Source organism: Semicossyphus pulcher, unplaced genomic scaffold, assembly GCF_022749685.1.
Source record: "Semicossyphus pulcher isolate SPU_LCO1_2020_fin unplaced genomic scaffold, fSemPul1.0.p SCAF_18, whole genome shotgun sequence".
Taxonomy (NCBI): domain Eukaryota; kingdom Metazoa; phylum Chordata; class Actinopteri; order Labriformes; family Labridae; genus Semicossyphus; species Semicossyphus pulcher.
In genome coordinates this window covers 11,336,982-11,358,275 of record NW_027211691.1, presented here as the reverse complement: position 1 = coordinate 11,358,275, position 21,294 = coordinate 11,336,982, and the positions used below count along the sequence as shown (strand labels likewise).

Genomic DNA, 21,294 nt, shown 5'->3' with positions numbered 1-21,294 from the left:
ACAGAAATCATTGCAGAATATATCTAATGTCATAAACCTTTCAATTTGTTTGGGATAAAAAAAAAATGATAGCAAGGTTGGTGCAAAATAGTTTTATTATTGTTACTCTCAAAGTACCAGCTTGTAACCCAAGTGAATCAGCAGTCACAGAATAAAAACTGGGGTGGATGAAAGCTGGTAAAGAAAGCTTAATATCTCTGATTGTGTCCTTTCAACTGAATATCTCCTTCATCACCATGCATCCCCGGTCATTAAAGTTGTTTTGCCCTGATTGGAAACAGAGCTAGGGACGATAGATTTGCCTGCTCTAAGCGACACACACAATGTAATCCCCCTGTGCACACACACATGTATAAAAATGCGAGTGTGACTGTGTAGCAAGAACTTGCCCCGCAGCTGTTTGTGACCTGCAGAAACATGCTCCTCCTCTCCTCTGAGATTCCTTCTGTCATCTCATCCCCTTCCTCGTCTCCAGCAGAGAGACAGAGGATGAAACCAAAGGGAAGATGAGGCCTCTGAGAGAACACTAGACTGTGTGTGTGTGTGTGTGTGTGTGTGTTTGTGTGTGTGTGTGTCCTTAATGATAGGCCTGTGTGTGTGTGTGTGTGTGTGTGTGTGTGTGTGTGTTGTGTGTCCATTAATAGAGAGTGCTTAGTTGTGATTCCTGCAGGGACTCTGATCTAATTTTCCCATCACATTCCTTTTACTTACTCATTAACTCTCCAAGTCTCCTCTTTTAGTCTCTTAACTCGTTTGTTAAATCAACAGTTTATTAGAGCTTTATTAGAAACAGGCTTTAAAATGTTGCCTTCATGGCCGTACAGGAATAAAGTAATTTGTTTATGTGCTCAGATATAAATCCAACCTCTATTTTCCACATTACCGACCATGAAATACTCCAATAAACCAAAGCTCCTTTTGTACCTGATACAGAAGCTATGGTATTTGTCTTTGAGTGTGTGTTGAGGATGCTTTCCTCTGATCGCTCTCTTGATTAATTATCGAATTATTGGGTACCTGCATTGTTTCCATGGAAACAATTCTCACCGTCTCCTGTGCTTTTGCAGAGACGGAGCAATCTAATTTCCTAAGAGGTTCTCATGCAATGGAGTGAGGAAGCTTATTTTTGTACGGCGGTCGGATTTTCAAAGTAATAAAGAATTTGGTGAATTCAATATTTTAGTAAAGCTTTAAGAAAACAAGAACGTATGATGCCCTCTGCTCCTTCTTATAGAAGTCATGAATGCAGTGGATGATTAACATGAGGCAGACTAAAGAGTTGTATAAAACAGGTATAGGTTATGCAAGACTGACTCATTCAACTGCTTTGCCCTCTCGCGCTCACTTTCTTTTACACTTATTAATTATTAAAATCAGACTATTCGACTACACCAGGAAAATGTGACACACCACAAAAATATTCTCTGTCAGAGGAAAGAGTCGTTTTAAAATAGGACAAAAGCCACCGGCAGCACAAACTGTACGATTCAACCTCGAAAGCAGAAATATTTGGCTGCTAACACTGTGAGTGTGTGTGCATGCATGCTTTCACACCCCTCTCCCGTTCTGGGAGTAAAAGTCAGGGAGGAACAACGCTCCTGCTCACATTTTGAAAATCTATTCAATGTTTTTTTTCTCCTTTTTTTAAGATTGTTTTTTTGGCTTTTGCCTTTATAATATAGTACAGCTGAAAAGAGACAGGAAGCGCGGGGAGCAGACAGTGGGGGACGACCAAATGATCAGCAAACTGGGAGTTGAACCTGCGATCAGTAGACTCCGCACATGGGGCGCCTGCTCCACCAACCGAGCCAAACCAGCACCTCTATTCAGTGTTTTTTTTTTATTTTGCAAATGTGCATATAGCTGTTTTATACAGTTTCTTTTGTTTATATTATTTTTTGTTTGGCCTTTTTTTGCCTTTATTTATAAGGAAAGTGAAGAGCGACAGGAAATACAGGGTAGAGGAAGTGAGGAGACATGCATCAAAGGGCTGTGAGTCGGAGCAGAACACATGGCCAATGTGACGAGGACTTTGCCTCTGTACATGGGTCTGCTCTATCAACTGAGCTAAACCAGCACCCCCAGTTTGTAAAGTGTATTCATAAGGGCCTGTGCCCACTGACAGTGGTTTTTTTGCTGCAGCATCTAGTTTATACAAAACCAATGCAGTTCATGCAGCAAAAATGCTGTTGGCGTCAGCTGGTTTTTGTCGCTGCACTCTCAGTTGAAAGTAGTTCAACTTTTGGAACACCGCCACGCTTGTCATTGTCACTTCTCCCTCAGCGACCAATCAAAATCAAGAAGGGGCGGGACTTCAGATATCAACTTTGTCGACAACAGTGGCGGAGGAGAAGTGTATCATTTTGCTTTTCAAAGGTACAATTTCCAGGTCTAGAGCGGCTGCTAATGCCAGACATGATTCCTTTACAATGTTTATGTTTTATTTGTAAAATTCCATTGAATTAAAGCAAATGTTAAGCATACATGACGATTTTAAACAGACTAAACAATCACTATCAAGCGAAGCGGAAGTGCCGCCAGACAACTTTCGTAACCTAGCAACAGTCAGTGCGAAATGCTAATTTGTCACTTTAGGACCCGACCACCAGAGCCAGTGAGACTTTCATACCCCCCCCCCCCCAAACACCACCACCAGGTACAGCTCCCACCGTAATACTGGGCCTTTGCCACCACTGGCTGGAAGTAATAACATGAGTTCCTCTGAGATGCAGTGTTACCATCACTCTCACACACACAGGGTTACTTGCACCGTCCGAATAGAAAGCATAAGGAATTACAATAATGGAAAGGCCTGAGGCACGGATTTGAGGGGGAAAACCTACTACAGCCACCCCTGATTATAATGTTCTATTGTTTCATTTCCCCAGAGTGAATGAGTCCCTGAGCCTGTGTGCACTTCTGTTTATCTGTGTGTGTGTGTTTGTGTAGGCTTAAAATGTTGTATTTGCAAGTTTTGTGTGTCTGGCATATTGCCATCTGTGAGGACGTGCGTAGCTCTTCAAACTACTGCGGAGGACGGAATATTTAGGAAAGAAGGAGATGGGGGAGGATAAATTCATGAATGCCAGAGGGGGCCAAAGGGGGCCATAAATTCATAGCAGACAAAATTCATTTATACTGTACATACAGGATCAATATGTAATAGAAACAGGTGAGAAACGAGAGAAGGGGAGAGGAGACGAGGGGAGAGAAATGATGGGGAGAGGAGAGAGGAAGTAGAGTTTCTGCAGTAGGGAAAGTGGAGCAAAATAGTAATCTGTTACATCCACACAAGGATTTTTGTGCTGCTATTTTTTTATATGAAATGGAGGAAACATATTCACTAACAGCCATAAAAAACAGTCACTTTCCAATTTTTAATTATAATTGTTGTATTACTGCATTATAAAGATCAGCTTCCACCTCTGAGCATCTGATTAGTACTCACTCGTTCGGCTTGGGGCGGCTGTGGCTCAGAGGTAGAGTGGGTCGCCCTCCAATCGGAAAGGTTCGCAGTTTGATCTTCTCTAGTGTACATGTGGTCCGACGACTAGAGAGGCGCAATATAAGTGCATTTACCATTAAACCATTTGGCCACCTCCTGTTTACTATTATATCTCCCATCTCTATTTATAGGGATTCATCATTAGCATGTTAGCATTTCATGATGTATTATGTAGTTTATGGAGTAGCACTATCTCACAGGTTTTTGGTTAAGAGAGTTTTAAGAGCCTGTAAAACGCATCTTTGTCTGAAACGCTTGATTCTACTGTTCGTATTTATTACAAATTGTATATTTAATAAGCTGCAGCAGTTTGGGTTTATTTGCCTTTTTGTAAAACGAGAATCATTCCACCAAAACCCCTGTACACAAACGTAAGCAGAAGTTCCTCTTGTGCTACTTTGTGCTTGTTATTATTCTGATCGTGAAATTAAAGTGTAAAGTGCATTTTGGAAACTTTTTTGTTAGCAATTACTTTCCTTAGTCTGTTTAAAATAACTGCAACAAGAATTTTTGCAGAACGAAAGTTTGACCTTAAGTTTTTCCCCTCTTCTTAGGGCCAGACTGGTAATCTGGCATTGTCCCTGTGTGCCGATACTTATATATATTATTATACTTTATATTTTGTATATGTGTGTGTATGTTATATTTACAAGATCTTTTTAACTTTAAACACAAATTCTCTCCAATTTCCAACAGAACACTCAAGGCCATCAAAATTGACTGTCAGCTTGAAAGGCACATTTCTTATGTACTAAAAGAAATAATAACAAATCCCAGGCCTGTAAGTGCCAGTTGAATTTTAAAACTTTGTTCTTATCCATGGGGATCCGGGATGGTTCGATGTGGCGGTTGTCACGGCACTGCTGCGGCGAGTGAGCTGCCCGATTGTCCTCTTCCTTGTCGCTGCCCCAGAATTGCCACAGGAAGTAAACACAGCTCAAGAAATCATGTATCACGAAAACCAGCCCATAAAGCATGGGCAGCAGCCCATTGGTTAATATGTTGTAATGACACTGGGCTTGCCCAATCACAACTTAAACAGAGGCCCCCCGATCCTTTGCTTGCTTGTTCTAAAACCACACGGACATACTCCACTATAATTAAAAGTTCTGCATTCAAAACATTACTAGAACTTAAATTTAACTGAAAGTTGAAGTATACTTAAACTATTGATCGTACAGTAAAATAGTCCCTGTCTAGAATTTCCTCAACAAATAAAGGAACACTTAATCTTCACTAAATCAACACATCTTAAGATAAATGGTTTTCATTTGACGGGAAGGAGTTAATGCTAGGCTAATGTGTAAAGAAACTGAACCTTTCAGACAAATGAAGTAGCTTTGAGATGTTGTGGAGCAGAGGTATACAGTACACAAGTAAAGTACAAGTAACTTGAATTTGTACTTAAATACAGTATTTGAAAGAGTGTGAGACACAGCCCTCATTTACATGAACACTAATGCTTAATTTAAATTCAAGTTTTTTGGGGAATAATGCATAATAGGCCTTTTTTAATTCAAATATAATTAAGTAACTTGGATTAAGGTCATAGACCGTAAAAAGCACAATTTAAAAAGGCAAATAACCCATAAAATAAAGCATTAGTGCTCTCAGTGGAGGGCTGTTGAGAAATACTCATAAGACAATACACTCCAAGTGATCTTGTTCATTAGCGTTTTCTTAATTTTAGGACATTTGCACATCATAAAGCCCATTTTTAATCTTTACTGATGTGCTTTCATGTGTGACGTTTCACGACTGCATAAAAGAAGCAACAAAACCTTCTGAGCTTACTCATCCTACTTTCATCAGAGGAGCCAGTATAGTGTCTTTAATCAGTGAGGCAGCAGAACGTCGCATTTAACAGTAAAATTATTTTATCTTTGTGTAAAGTCCCTGAAACCTTGGCGAAGATATTAAACAGTGAATGAAAGTCACAGAGGGAACAGTGTTGGAGGAGTCATGTTCATCAGAACGCCCACAGAATCTCTGCAGGCACACGCTGACCACACTTCCCTAAATGAAGGCATTCATAATTAAAGTCAACAGAATTCTCTTTTGTATATTTTGACTATAATGGTGTAAAACAGCTGCCATCCATTGTCCTATTAGTCTTTGGAGACACCTGCATCAGTAGAGAACAGAGAGGTCAGCTTTGTCAATGCCAACACTTGTGAAGACTGTTTTTTAAAGGCAGTTCAAGTATCCCATTTGTACTTGGTGTGCTGTAGTTAAGACTCAGAATAGGGCTGCGGAATTAATCGAAATATTAATCCTGATCACAATTTTTGTTTTCCCATGATTAAATAATTGACTGACAGCCATATTGCTGTTAAAAATGCCTGCTCCGCCTGTAGAAAACTCTGCTGCATATCAAATCAAGCGCTCCTCCCCCTTCTGGGGGAGCTGGCGTGTCATGTCATGAGCGCCTACCTTGCAGCGGCAGTTTGGAGTGGGTGGAAAAGTAAACAACAGAGGCCGGTGTTTCAGTTCAACGAGTGACCATGTTAACTGGCGACTTTCAGCCGGATGCGTCTGCGGTTTTCGTAGTAACAGCAGCTGTTGAAAACAGGAAGAGAATACATAGCAGGTGTCCTCATGAATGCCTCTTTGTTGTTTTTCCATTACGATCTCAACATATACTTATCTGTTGCGTCTTTGAAGTGTTGTTTGTGCAAACGTGACATGCAGGCTACGAACGCTCAATCGTGTTTTGAACGCTGCTTGTTGTTAGACAATGTTAAATTAGGAAGAGAGCAAGTCATGAAACGGCTCGTCATCGGTTGTTTGGAGGTATTTCAGGTATTCAAGTGATGTTTATCAAGAAATAATAAGCAAAGAGTGCATGAAAGCTGCATCTGTGCCGCACAGCATCACAACTAAGCTGTTCAACCACCTGTGATGAGCGTATGAAGGCCAAGAGGAATAACGTTGCTACTCCCCGTACATGCCCAGCGTCAAGTCAGACATCCAAAACAGCGAGGTTGTACAGCGCGACCCTATCCACCCAACTCCCAAAGAAAATTATTAGATTATCGTGATTAAAGAGTAACTTCACCCCCAGGTCTGACCATAACTCCACCCACTGCAGAGGGGGGTGGGTGTGTCTGGCAGCTGAGTGACATCCTCCTCCCCCTGTGTCGCCAACTTAGCGACTTTCTCGCGAGGTTTAGCGACTTTCCAGACCCTCTTAGCGACTTTATTTCTAAAAAGCGACTAGCGACAAATTTAGTGACTTTTTCAGACCAGTGAAATGTATCCGATTGTAATTAATTCCTGTGTATGCTGCTCAGAGTAATCGCAGCTCACGGCTCCTCTGCTAACAGCAGACGTAGCTTTGTCTCAAACTGTCGCCTCTATGTCATCATCAGCTGGAAAAGTTAAAGGCTGATTTAAAGCAGTAGATGGTGTGTTTCCAACCCATGCAATGCTGAAGAATTGTCAATATTAACACCAGCATTGATGCGTTTCATCACAGTGCTGTAATATAATTTAGATTACAGCTCAAAAAACATGTTTAAGTGTGCAGTTACTTTTTAATAATCATGATCTCATATAGATCGATATAATTGTGAATATCATCGCCATAATTGTGCAGCCCTAACTCCAAATAAGAGCTGTCTTATCCTTCTGCCCCTTGGCCTCCGTGGAAAGCAGGATTTCCACTTCTGCTTGTACAAGAAACATGAAAGCCAAGCATCTCAAAATGCACCATGATTATCGAGATTTAAAAGTCTGTCATTTTGCTTATTACAAAACCAGAAATGAGTCTCTTGGCCTCTTCAGATTTTTCCTTTTAGAGCTGCTGCTCAGTCTCCGCCAGTCCCGGCTCCAATATTGCTGCCACCTTGTTTTCAGAGGCTGTCAGTCTGGAGCTCATCACTGAAACACCACAGAGCATGCAGTTCTTTTTAGCGAGGCTGTCTATGGTAACATTCAAAAACACCTTCATAGGAATACGTTTCTGGTTTGATACTGTCTGTGGATATGACACTGTATTACACTTATTTCCAGTCAACAAAAGCCTTTTTTATTACATTTTCCATTCTCCTGGTGTCTGCTGTCATAAGGCGTGTGTGGGTGTTTGCAGTAAGCTGCTGCAGGCTTTACTGTACAGCCGTCTTAAACAGATAGGGAGACTTCTGACATGAGTGTGAGTCATGAGTCTAAGTTCCAATGGACATTTTTCACAATTATTTGACATTTTACTGCCTAAAGGATTTAGTGAAGATATAATTGGCAGATCAATTGTTGTGAATATTCATAATTTTCATTGATAGGTGCATACCCAGCCTAAATAACTCACTGTACTGTCTTAGTTCCCTTTCACTACATCATCCCCTTTTTTTCTCTGTCTTTGCAGTTTAGCCTTGGTGTTCCCCCCCTCCCCCCCAACCGTGTCTCTCAGAGCTCTTAGCTCATCCCAGATATCGATCCTTGTCTGGCCTCTCGTCTGTGAACCTTGGTCGAGCCCGCATCCCAGACAGACAGATCAGCAAAATCAGCAGCAGAGAGCTCATCGTTGTAAAACCTCAACCCAGTGAAAATACCCTGTGAAAACATGTTACAGTTAACGTAGCGTAACGTTTCATATTAAAAAACATTCAACTTTTATCTGCATTAAAGTGATAGTTTGGATTTTTGGACACTAAGTTGTATGAAATACTAGCTAGTAGTGTAGTGGATGCAAAGCTATTCGCTTACTCACCGAGTCCCGTTGTCAGAGTTCTGTCCAGTTCCGAATGTAGAATTAGTAGTTCCGGTGAGATGCCAGGGTCATGAAACCAAAAAGATTTACCCTACAAAAACTACACGCAGGCAATGGTGATCCATTTTCAGCACAAAATCATCATCCTACGATTTCATATCCTGCGCCTTTTTTTGGCACTACTTTCTCTCACTACCCCTGCGGCAGGCCCGGTTTCTCTACATGTCGAAATGGTGCGAATTTGGGATTTTCCTGGATGTAGTAATAAAACAGTTCCAACATATGTATTTCATCGTTTTCCTGACAAGCATCGTGCCCTAAGAGGTCCCGTTGGATCTGTTGTTAAAGGTAAATCTTCCTCATCACTTTCATAGTCCGACATGTTTACTTCAACAATGACGCGAATATGTCAGAATTAATGTGAAACGGCTACTATGCCAGAATACCTGAGAAACTGGCCTGCCACAGGCGTAGTGATACTGGATTTGTCAAGAGAGAAAATAGTGCCAAAAGAACGGTGCATGAAATCGTAGGACGATGATTTTGTGCTTAAAATGGATCACCATTGCCTGCATGTTGTTTTTGTGGGGTAAAACTTTTTGGTTTCATAACCCTGGCATCTCCTCGGAACTACTTATTCTACGTTCAGAACCGGACAGAACGCCGACAACGGGACTCTGTGAGTAAGCTAATAGCTTTTGCATCCAAAAAGAGCCTTGGCCAACTTTTCAAAATAAAAAACTAATGTTACGCCGTTAGATAACGGCGTGTTTAAATTTTGAAATTAAAAGTTGTTTTTTTCTTACAGAAAGGGACAGAAGTGCCCAAATACAAAGGCAATTTTGTTCTAAAACTGCAGTATTATAATGACTGTCGGTTTGGCTATTGTCAAAACCTTTCAGTCATTTTAATGGCTTATTTTTCCATTAGGGAATCATTTTTGTGACTGTTTTGGTGACTTTTTCAGTCTCATTATAAAGAGTACTAAAGTAATAACGCGAGACTGGTGAAAGCACAGTTTCTTCTTTTATTTAACTTTTAAACAAACAAAGCAAAGTTCCGCTCAGTCTTCCACCTTGCTTTCAGGCCCCTGCGTATGAGTGACAACATCAAAGCAGACCATGAAACAGTCTTATCTAGTCAATCAGAAAAACTTCCTCCTTCCATCTTCGTCTCTCCTTCATTATCTGTGCTCGTTTTATCTGCGGCAGACAGCCGGCATGTGTCTGATTTGAGCCTGTGTGTTTGACGTGTGACAGAAAGAGAGAGAGAGACTGCAACGCGCTACTGTGTATGCAAGATTTTTTCCCCCCGTGCTGCAGCGAGCGTTAAGATTCCACACTGCTATCGCTGATAAGCTCATCATTCAAAGGTATTGCAGGTGATGTAAAACAGATGAGGAAACACGAGGCTGCACAGTATCTATTTTCCATTACATTCAAGAGGTTATAGAGAGGGAGCGGATGGAGCAGAGAGCTTGATGGTGATAACATCAAACCAATATACAGTCAGAAATGTGATTGTCAGTATAGGGAAACATCAAGGTCGCATTTTACTCAGGGGCGTGGGCAGACTTTTTCGACTGGGGAGGCCCGACTGGGATGGATGCCCATACATTATGTCCACTTAGCATTAATTTACAAGTTCAGTTTACCCTATTCATACTTTAATTACTGATACTTACATTTTATACAGTTTTTACCATTTTGTGAAAACACTTTTAAAGTAATAATCTGGAAGATTTTCATTTTAATAAATGTCTGTTTAGTCACTATCTATCGCCGAATGAGCCTATGGCCCACTGATGAAAGCCTTTGCATTTGCAGCATTACAGACTGGATGTCTGCGGCAACATTCGCAGAAAAAATCACAAGCGGCGCCCAGTTAGTGACACATTTTCCATCAACCAGCAGTGGTTGGTCTGCCAGAGAGGGTAGGCGGAGCTAAGCGGCTCATTTTCCAGTCTCTGCAAGTGTTGCGAGTAAACAGTAATCTACTATGGCTGAACAAACATAGAAAAGATCGATGACTACAGATACAACTTCAGAAATAAGTGAAAATCAAAAGAAAAAGAAACAAATTCGACGCTCAGAGGCAAACAGTCTAAAAAGGAAAGCAACTCTCAGCGAGGTAAATCAGGAGTTACAACTGTTACAATCAGAGCCAACCGTGGACGTCTGGTTAAATTGGGAAGTGTGCTCCCGCAATCACCGTTTATCGCCAAAGGTGCCGCCAAAGAGAATGAAACTGAGATCCTTGAGATTAGACCTTTAAACAATATAATCAAACTCTTAAACATATAAATACAAAAAAATGTAAAACAACAATGCTACTTTTAAATGATCTTTTTAAAGAGGACTCTTTATCTCTATGTTACATATTATGATTTTCTAATTATAGTATTTTGCTCATCTCATCTATTATCTCATCTTATCTATTTATTTTTGTAATATATACATTTATTTGGCTGCATGGTGGTGCAGCGGTTAGCGCTGTCGTCTCACAGCTAGAAGGTTCCTAGTGTGAGTCCCAGTTCAGTCAAAGTGGGCCTGTCTGTGTGGAGTTTGCATGATCTCCCGTGCATGCGTAGGTTCCCTCTGGTACTCTGGCTTCCTCTCACAGTCCAAAGACATGTTCGTTAGGTTCATTGGTGACTCTAAGTTGGTTTGAATGTGAGGGTGACAGGTTGTCTGTCTCTGTGTGTAGCCTCGCCTCTCGTCCAATGACATAGCACATGTGTAGAATATTTGTATATTGTCATTCTGTTCAGTAACGTAAAAAGAACCTGTTAAAATGCCATAAAAACAACTAGCAGCCTGTTGCAACACAGCCAAATAAGTTAGTTTGAACTTTAGTCCCGCCTCTTACAGGTCAGATAGCCAATCATAGTTTAGGATTATGGGTTAGCACTTGGAGTGGCCAGTTAAATTTTGGATTGGGGCATATGACACCCCAGGCCACCCCCTAAAAACACCCCTGCTTCTACTTGAATGTGCTTCTGTTATGTGATTCAAACAAAGCAGACACTTTCTGTTTTTAATACTGTTTAGTTACGACTTCTCAAGTTGTATTTAACTTCCTCACAAAGCTATCTATATGCATAATCACATTCATGTTAGGGCAGTTGTGTGTGTGTGTTGCGTGTGTGTATTTGTGCGCGTTTAACCAGCGTTGCCTTGAACGAGGTCACAGCAGTCAAACCCCTCAGCAGGCGGCCATCTTGGAGTTTCTTTGGTCACTGCTATGAACCGACACACACACACACCCTTTACGCACGCACACACATGGTTCCCCCTGCTGATGGAGATTAATTAGTGGAGCCTCCCCACTGACATGAAAGCTAAGGGTCACGCAGTGCATTCTGGGTAGAAATAAACTATGCAAAAGTGTCACATACAAAGCAGGGCCACTGAAGAAGCTTGCACCCACGTGGGTCGAATGTATTGACACATGCAACATGCTAGGCTACATGTGCATTGACTTGAAGCAGATCTATGCGTACACGCTCTCTGCCGCAACTGATTTTCACGTGACCGTACCTTGAACTTTGCTGCAGTGTCCTCGTTGTCGATAAATTAAAGTCAGTGAAGCAGTGAGGAGAACCGGATTGAAAAAGACGGACAATGCCACTAATGGCCACGAGAGCAGAGGAGTATCAAGACAAAGAGAAAAAGGGTAAATTGAAATGCAGAAATACAGGACAGGAAATAAAGACAGAGAGACGGAGGAAGGAATCAGGGACAGAGGGGGAGGCAGGAAAGGAAGGATGAATAGAGATTGGTGTCAGTAAGAGGTGATGTATGGAGGAGAGGGTGATGAGAGTGAGCTGGCTTCTCTCTCGGCTCCACTAGTAATGTCCCCTTCCAAAACATCACTCATATTTAATGGAGCACGGCTACAAGGGAAGAGAGAGAAAAGGAGAGTACAAAACCTGCATGCACGAACACACACACACACAAGTACACGCTGCTTGGACATATGCAGACAACGCAACACATTACAGACTCGTACACACTTGTACAGAGTGGCAGCGCACACATGCACTCTGGTACTCCGATGCAAACAGGGTTCTCTCTGAGTTAATGGAGTTGAGACTCAGGGGCTTTGAGACTGGAAGCTGCTCTCGGTTCGGGAAAGGGGCGAGAGAGAGAACAGAAGAGAAATGAAGAAGAATTGGGAAGCATTGGCATACATATTAGAACCCGTGTAGAAGTGAGGAAGGCATGGCGGAGGCAGAAAGTAGATCTTCCTCTTGTCTTGGGTGTAATGATTGCAGAGAAAAAAATGGTCGAAGGTAAACAGAGAGAGATAGCTACACATCACCGACAGAAACTGTACTTCAGCTTCACCACCCACACACTTCTCACCCATGATGAGTGGATCTAGGTCGGTTTTTTTTCTCGCAGGAATCAATTCAATTTACTGGCGTCTCTGTGGAGATTCCTCTGCGCCAAAATGTCAATCATCTAAAATCTTACTCACCAAGAAGATTTTACACATATAGAACACGATGCTCATAGTGTGTTTTCTGATGATATTTTTATCTCTGCCCCCTCCAGGTTCAGGCCTTAATGACGGCCAGTGGCACGCGATACGCTTGGTGGCAAAGGAGAACTATGCCATGCTGACGATAGACAGCGAGGAGGCGTCTGCCGTGCGCTCCACCTCACCTCTCAGCATCACCACAGGAGGAACCTATCACATGGGAGGTAAGGGTCGCCGCAACACCCTTCACTTCCACCTGCGTCATCCCATCAAATTCCTCTAAAGTGCCCATCATGGAGGCAGCAGAGCGCTTACTGTACAGAGCTGAGATGGGATGGTGTCAGAAAATAGCATCCTATATACTTCTGTTATCATTACAGTTATGATCTGGACTTCCTGTTTCATAAATGCGGATACGGCATCTTTAATTATATGTTGTCTTAAACAAATAATATTACTTTTTAGGTTTAATTGCTTTGCCTTCATTAATAAGAATGAACACAGGACGCAGAAACGTGTAAAAATACATCTTAAAGGGCCAGATGGCCGATTTTCAACTTCAGTCCTATTATGCTATTATGGGGAGCTAATGCCATTATGGTGGGGGAAAAAGTGGCTTTTTCCAGGGGTGAACGGCTCCTTTAAGTAACCTGCTTTTATTTTGTTGTGCTTTTATTTTGAAAGGTTTCTATTAAAAAGTTTTGAGAGTAAGTGTGATGCCGTGAAACTGTGCTCAGTAAAACTTCTTATATGACCTGTGCCAGCAGAGGTCTTATCCATCTTCGTGTGTGGCTAAGTGTGTGTGTGTGCGAGTCAGTGTGTGTGTGTAGGCTAAATAAGTCCGCAAATCATTTATCTCACTAGAAATCTATATCCCAGTAGCCAGAGTTCATGAAGTTGCTCACTTAGAGCCTAGACACACCTAGACCACCAGGCACACACTTCCATACAGAGTCGGAACACACACACACACACACACACACACACACGCATACACGTAGCAGCACAATCTGTCTGAATTAAGAAGACGCCAGGTTAATGATGCCAGACACCGCTGTCCGTCTTTTGGAAGATGGTCCGTGTCTAAGTGGGCATGTGTGACTTTGTGTGTGTGTGTGTGTGTGTGTGTGTGTGTGTGTGTGTGGGCACCTGTATGAAATTACAGTAACTGTGAGAGATAGTCTGGGCTCTGATAGCTCCATCAGGCCTCTGTCCCTCTCCCTCTATCAGAGAACAATCTCCCTCATCACGCAAAACCATTTTCCCCCGGACAGTCAATAAGGATCAGAGCACCTCACACACGCACGCACACACACACACGCACGTACATCCAGAGTCTTTCATTCTGTTGTCCATCTTAATTCACTCCGTGTTGCTGTTGAGTGAGGCCCGTGATAATTTAGTACTTTAAAGTTATGAAATGTGAGTTTGTGACGCCTCGATGTGCTGATTGCGTTCAAAACCCTTTTTTAAGCATTTCAAGCATCTTTGTTTTTCTTCCCTGGCTTCATTCCTCTCTTTCTTTCTCACCCTCTCGTCTCCATATGATCCAATTGTTGATTTATCGATTTTGGTAAGCTGAGCTGGGATCAATAACGGCTGGGAGGAGAGGATCTCTGTAATGTCTTTAGCCCTTGAAGAGGATGGAGGAGACAGACAGACAGAGAGAGTGAGAAAGAGAAACTGGAGATAAAAGATTGGGACAAAGAGACAGGGGAAGTTTTTGATGGGAAAATGTAGATGGAAAAGATGGCAGGATCATAAACCAGTGCAAGGATTGAAACAGGAAGTGAAAGCTATATAATAAGAGCGACTGAGATGGGGTCTGTACATTGACGTCATCAAAGGATAGATATTGTTTCCCCCCCTGCTGACACACTGTGGTAGTGTGTAGGCTGAACTAGCATTAACTGCAGCTGCGGTTTTTCTTGTTACTTTCAAATGACACAATGCATGCTGGGAGGAGCCGGCAGGCTTGTGCCGCTGCAGGGGAATGAAACTTTTCTCTTGTGAAAGGGGCATGTGTACTGTTTTTAATAATCCAAAAATTCTGTTCCACTTTTCGGTCGGTCTTCCGGCTCCGTGACCTGATTTCAGTTCCTGTTACTCAACGCCTTGCTTCCCCAGATGTACAGTGAGGGCCTCAAGCCATCTGAATCTGTTCGTATGTGCAGCGTGTGGGTGTTTTTTGACCACATTCTCCAAAGCACACATACCCACAGAAATACATTTAACATTCAACTAAGCCGGAATATGCAGCACATTTATTCAAAACACTGCACCACATTACATTCAGGTGGCTAATTTCCATCCCCGCGCAGAGGTAGCAGAATAATATAGAGAGCGCACAAAAGATAGTTTAGCCTTTGGCCTGCCCTCGATTACTCGCTCTGATCGCTCGGCCTGATGAGTCAAAGAGGCCGGGCACATTAAGCTGTCCAAAAGCTCTCCAACAGTATTCCATCAGCACTTTGTATGTGACTGAGGCTCATCTGTCAGAGCGCCACAATTAGCAGAAACCCCTCAGTATCATGAACAGTCCATGTTCTTTTATGTACGGGACCAGGCTTTGGGTAGTTTGTAATTAAGTCTTCCAGGGAGCCATCTGCTTCAAATCGCATGGCTTTAAGGCATCAATCTGCTGTGTTTTTACTGGTGACGCTTGTTGATCACTGACCACAGAGTGAAACGAGCCAGAAGGAGCTAAAAAATACCACTTCTACTAAGTAATCTGTAGAAAGTCAAATGAAAAATAGTCAGTTCTCACCGCCAAATATGACATGGTAGTCAGTGGCCCAAAAGTCACCTTTATAACTTAATTTTGGGACGCTGTCCTCTTTCTGATTCTTCTAATGTGCTGTTTAGGTCAGATGACGTAGCGTGAAGAGCTCAAAAGGCTGTTTGAGTTGGTCGACAAACACAGGACTTCATCCAGGAGACCAAGGTTATGATAATGTACGAAGGTTATGAAACCTATACGATATATAGTGTGCCTGTCACGTAAGGTATGTAGTTACTTAACTTATGTTCCTACATGAGTACTTTTTTGAACCCAAATCAATAACCTTTCTCTTGACATAACCAAGACGTTAAAAATAACCAACCGATGACTATAAATAAAGATGGATGATGCATCTTCATCTACTCTGTACAGAATTTAAGCCAAAATAGCCCCCGTGACAGGTGCTTCCATCTTGCAATGATGAGGTCATTTGGAGCCAGAGCTGCGCAGTAGAGATCGGTGGATGTAGTTGCGTAGCCACTTTTGCAAACCAAAACACACACTTCACTTACTGAAAAAACAGCAAAGATCCCGCATGTCGGCGTATATTACAGCAGAACAGCTTCTTGTGTTGGCATCTTCTTGGTGGTGTTCAATGACTGTAGTTATTGTTTTATTTGTGCTAATCCAGAACAGATCGGCTGCAGGAGCCGGATTTGTCCCCAGAGCTGTCAATCATCCTTTTTACAGCATCAAAGAACTAATTAAAACTAAACTTCAAATCAGCATGATAATAACTAACTATAATGACAGAAACCATGTTTTGGAAAAATGTATTTGACGTGTATTTTGATTTTATAGTTTTACTCATGTCCCATCTGTTAACATGGAGGAGGCGGGCTTTATGACCTATACTGCAGCCAGTCAGCAGGGGGCGCTTGGAATTTTTTGGCTTCACTTGGAGGAAGCTGTCATGTCGTCCATCTTTTTACACAGTCTATGACTGCAGCATTAACCACATGTTAATAATAGTTGCACATCCACAGTCATAAAGGAAAGGAAGCTCTAGTTCAAAGTCTGATTAATAACAGCTAACTTGACTACTTCATTTTGGAGGTCTAACAATACTTTGCATATTAATTAATACCAACTTGACTGCAGTGCATGTGACAGACTAACACTAGATCTGAAGCTGCGGGCCACAGACTCGGCTGGCGTTTTGGACGAGTTGGGAGTAATAACATATATACAGTATAAATCTTGCTTGTATGTGAGATTAAACAGGGCGGTACTATCTGTCAGTCTCTAGGTTCCTCATTTAGCGATTTTTCCACTGTGGCTTAATGTAAATTAAGCATGTCCAATTGCCACATTAAACCACATTAGGACTAATTAGAATTATATTGAAGCTTGACGGCCACACATATGCAGGGTTGTACATGCATCACACACACAATTGCACACATGTAGTCTGAAGCATAATGTTTGACTTGGTATAAAAGAAGAGATTAGCCAGCTGTTTGCTATGATCATGTTTGAGTCGGGACATTTCTTGAAAATAAATGTGACAGAAGTGAAACTCCAGGTTTCCTGCATGCAGCATTTAATCAGTAAAAGTCCTTTAAAGCATACAAATTATTTCTAATTAAGTGCTTCTCAGTGCTTTGAAATCACATTAATATTAATACCATCAATGTGTTCTATGAAGACAAGCATGCTGACATGAAAATCTTTGTTAATTAATGCTTTAATTAACGTAATAAATTGCCTGATTTGCATAAGTGGTTATGTTTAATGTATTTTGATGACCATGATGGGACATTACGCAGCTCAAGTACCATTTCAGAGTCTTATCAATATGCAAATTATGCAGCAAATACAAGTCTTTTGCTTTCTTGCAACTTCTTTGTAACATTATTTTGTGCATGCTGAATTTTTAAGTCAGTTAATATTACCATATAACCGTAGTATTGATAAATAAAAGACACAACAAGATAGATGTTCTGTGAGAAGGTTGCAGAGATACAGGACCTCCCCTCTTTCTTAAGTCTGTTCTCCTTTCTCCACTTTGTTCTCCCCAATTTCCGCGTTTATCTTCTTTCTTGGCCTTCATCCTCTCCTCTTTCACCTCATCCTTCTCATCCTCTTTAACCGGGTCGTCCCTTCTCATCTCCACCTCCTCTATCCTTTGAGCGTCTGCTTTTAGATGCAGCCTCCTGAACCAAAAGCCTATTTTACGCCTAGTAGTTTCTCACTCCTGACGCTGCGCTTAGAGAAATTAGTAAGTGACTGACACGAGACATCCCCAAATTGAATTTCTCAAGAGGGAAGACAGATGGACACTCACACAAACACACATGCACGTACACAGGGCCAGAAAGTCATGCTGTCTTCTCTGCAGGATCAGAGGACAAACGGATGGATATTCTAATGAGAGAAAAGTCAATCATGGCACGTTCCACTCTGTAGCATGCTGCGTTCTGTTTTTCATTGATTATTTCTGCTTTCTCCACTTCCTTAAATCTGCTTAGTTCTTTCAACAAGTGTGACAGCAGCCATGCTTCTTTTGTCATCATTTTGGCAAATGTCATGTACTGCTCTCACATTTATTTGATGTGCTCGAATAAATGACTTATATTTTTTAACAGCCTTTTCCATTACAATCCCTTGTTTATACTATTGTCTGACCTTTTAAAGTATTGCTGTTTGGCATCTCCAGAGCATAACATCTGCCACTTAGCTGTAAAAAATCTATAAAGGAAATATAGTGTGAATCATGCTCACTGTATACGTAATAATATAAAGCAATATATAGTAAGTGTAGTGCCTGAACTGAACATATGGCTAATGCTGCTAGCAATTCAGAATGCAGCTACCGCTACTGCAACATTTGAATTTCATGAACAGATCACTACAGATTCTAATGGGGAAAATCTCATATTTATAAGCAAATTGTGCCTGCTGGGTCTGAAAAAATAAGTTAGAACGTCAGTCACATCAGCAACGAATTTTAAACAACACACTGAATTGAAGCATCCGGCCAGTCTTGGGAAATATCTGTAAGTTAATGATGACAACAGGAAATCATTACTGACAAAGAGTTGTGAGGTGCAGCCATATGCTGTGTTCGAAATCAGATACTGTATACTACATACTATTTACTTTACACTACATACTACATACTGCATACTGCGTTTGGCGGTAGTATTCAGTATGAAGGAGCTTTTCATTTGTTTTGCAGTGTGCCACACCAGGCGCCCATTACCAGTTTTGGAAAGCGAAAGGACACAGTAACCGCTGCTTCTTAAGCTGTAGCGCCCCCTTCTGCTGAAATGCTGCACATTTCGCTTTTGTTTGCATACTGCATACTACATTTTGGCCAAACAGACTGTATAAAAAGATGGACGACATGACAGCTCCCTAAAACTGAAGCCAAAACATTTTGAGCGCCCCCTGCTGACTGGCTGCAGTATAGGTCATAAAGCCGGCCTCCTCCATGTTAACAGATGGGACATGAGTCAAACTATAAAATCCAAATACACGCCAAATACATTTTTCTCAAACATGGCTTCTGTTATTATAGTTCATTCTTATCATGCTGATTTATTTAATTAGTTCTTTGATGCTGTTAAAAGGATGATTGACAGCTCTGGGGACAAATCCGGCTCCTGCAGCCGATCTGTTCCGGATTAGCAGAGTAGAGGACGAACAGCGAGAGGAAACGTAACAATCACTACAGCCATTGAAGTTTCCATACCTGTGAACGTCTGCTTCAGACCAACACAAGAAGCTGTTCTGCTGTTAAATACACTGACGTTCGGGATCTTTGCCATTTAGTTAAGTGTGTGTTTTGGTTAGACGCCACCTGCCAGTCTCTACTGCGCAGCTCTGGCTCCAAATGACGTCACCATCGCAAGAGGGCAGCGCCCGTCACTGGAGCTATTTTTGCTTCACTTTCATATGAGCAAAGACGGAGATGCGTCGTCCATGTTCATATACAGTCAAAAACCAATAAATGAAACTTGAATTATTTCATTTACTGAAATGTGAACTTAGTTCAAAATTTTATATTGTGAACTATGAACATGAACTAGCTTGTTTTAACCTGTGTGAACTGAACTTTGAGCCAGCTCTTTTTCTGTGTGAACTTGCACAACAGCGTATAGTAATATATATTAATATACAGCATGCTTCAAGTTGGCTTCTACATACTGTCACCTCTTCTTCATCTTAAAGCTTGTGATGAATTAGACATGAGACTGACGCCCACATTTATCAAAGAGCAGCCTATGCTGTCTGTACATGAGCGCTGTGAACTTTCTTATAAGTGCATACCGTCTTGTTTATGAGCACCTCTACTATGACGGGTACATCTTGTCCTTGAGTGAGTGTCGGGATTTTAAAAGGCATGTAGGTTATGTTTGTTATAAGGTGCTCTATAAGGTTTTAAGTGTGTGTTGCAGTGCAGGGAAATACCGCAAGGTTCATTTTTAATTTTGTGGGCATCACGTTGGTTATGGCAACAATTTTTGTCTCTTCAGTCTGCATCCTCATAATATTTTTTTACATCTGAGGCATCTTGGCTGATTTCCAGAGCAGATGCATCCCCCTAAACGTGTTGGGATGTTGGAACAAGTATCGTGTAGCCTGAGATCCAGCCCTGCTAGTCAGATAGTGTTCAGGTATTGGTGAGAGAGTGCTGGTCTTCCTGTTTGTATTGAAGGAGAAGCTCTTTTTGGCTCCACAGGGGGGCTGTGATAGAGTGCCAGCAAGACTGCAGGGGATTATTGCTGCTGTTCCAGATCCTGAGGGGTTATGGGAGTTTTTGTTTATACTGCAAATTAAAACCACACAGCATCGTTGCATTCAGGAGAAATATAAAGTGTGGTCAGACATCCTCAGCTTGGATTTAAACTGTTGCAGTGTGTGATTGCTTGAGGATGAACAGATGTATGACCACATCGATGCTTTGTTTGCCAAGTGTCTTGTCCATGTCGGATTCCACCTCATTAATCTCGGTCTGTATCTTCCTCTGTTTGGCGCAGCAGCTGTATGACAACAGTCTGAATGATACACTGATACTTTCTGAAAAGCATAGAAGAAAAATTGCCTTTTCAAGACAATATAAAAAATGGCAATGACATACACTGATCAGCCATAACACTATGACCACCTGCCTAGTATATTCTAGGTCCCCTTTCTGCCGCCAAAAGGTATCCAGCACCAAGACGTCAGCAGCAGATCCTTTAAGTCCTGTCAGTTGCGAGGTGAGGCCTCCATGGATCGGACTTGTTTGTCCAGCACATCCCACAGATGCTCGATTGTATCGAGATCTGGGGAATTTGGAGGCCAAGTCAACACCTTGAACTCGTTGTCGTGTACCTCAAACCATCCCTGAACCATTCTTGCAGTGTGCCAGGGCGCATTATCCTGCTGAAAGAGGCCACTGCCGTTAGGGATTACCGTTTCCATGAAGGGGTGTACTTGGTCTCCAACAATGTTTAGGTAGGTGGTACGTTTTGAAGTAACATCCACATGAATGGCAAAACCCGAGGTTTCCCAGCAGGACATTGCCCAAAGCATCACACTGCCTCCGCTGGCTTGTCTTCTTCCCATGATACATCCTGGTGCCATGTCTTCCCCATGTAAGCCACGCACACACACCTGGCCACAAAAACGTGATTCATCAGACCAGGCCACCTTCTTCCATGGCTCAGTGGTGAACAGGGGTCAACATGGGCACACTAACCGGTCTGATTTACTGACCCCTCCAATCAGAAGGTTGGCGGTTCAATCCCCAGCTCCTACAGTCTACATGTCCAAGTATCTTTGGGCGTAGCCTACGGTGTGTGAAAGTGTGTCAATGGTTAGTGG

At 42.0% G+C, this 21,294-nt stretch overlaps 1 protein-coding gene across 1 annotated transcript in view; it reads left to right on the top strand.

Moving 5' to 3' along the window:
* Positions 1-21,294, top strand: part of cntnap2a (contactin associated protein 2a) — a 397,107-nt gene that overhangs the window by 228,605 nt on the left and 147,208 nt on the right. Inside the window, exon 10 of the mRNA XM_069666987.1 lies at positions 12,773-12,922. Within this exon, the coding sequence (XP_069523088.1) occupies positions 12,773-12,922 (150 nt within the window). The remainder of the gene's footprint in view (positions 1-12,772; positions 12,923-21,294) is intronic.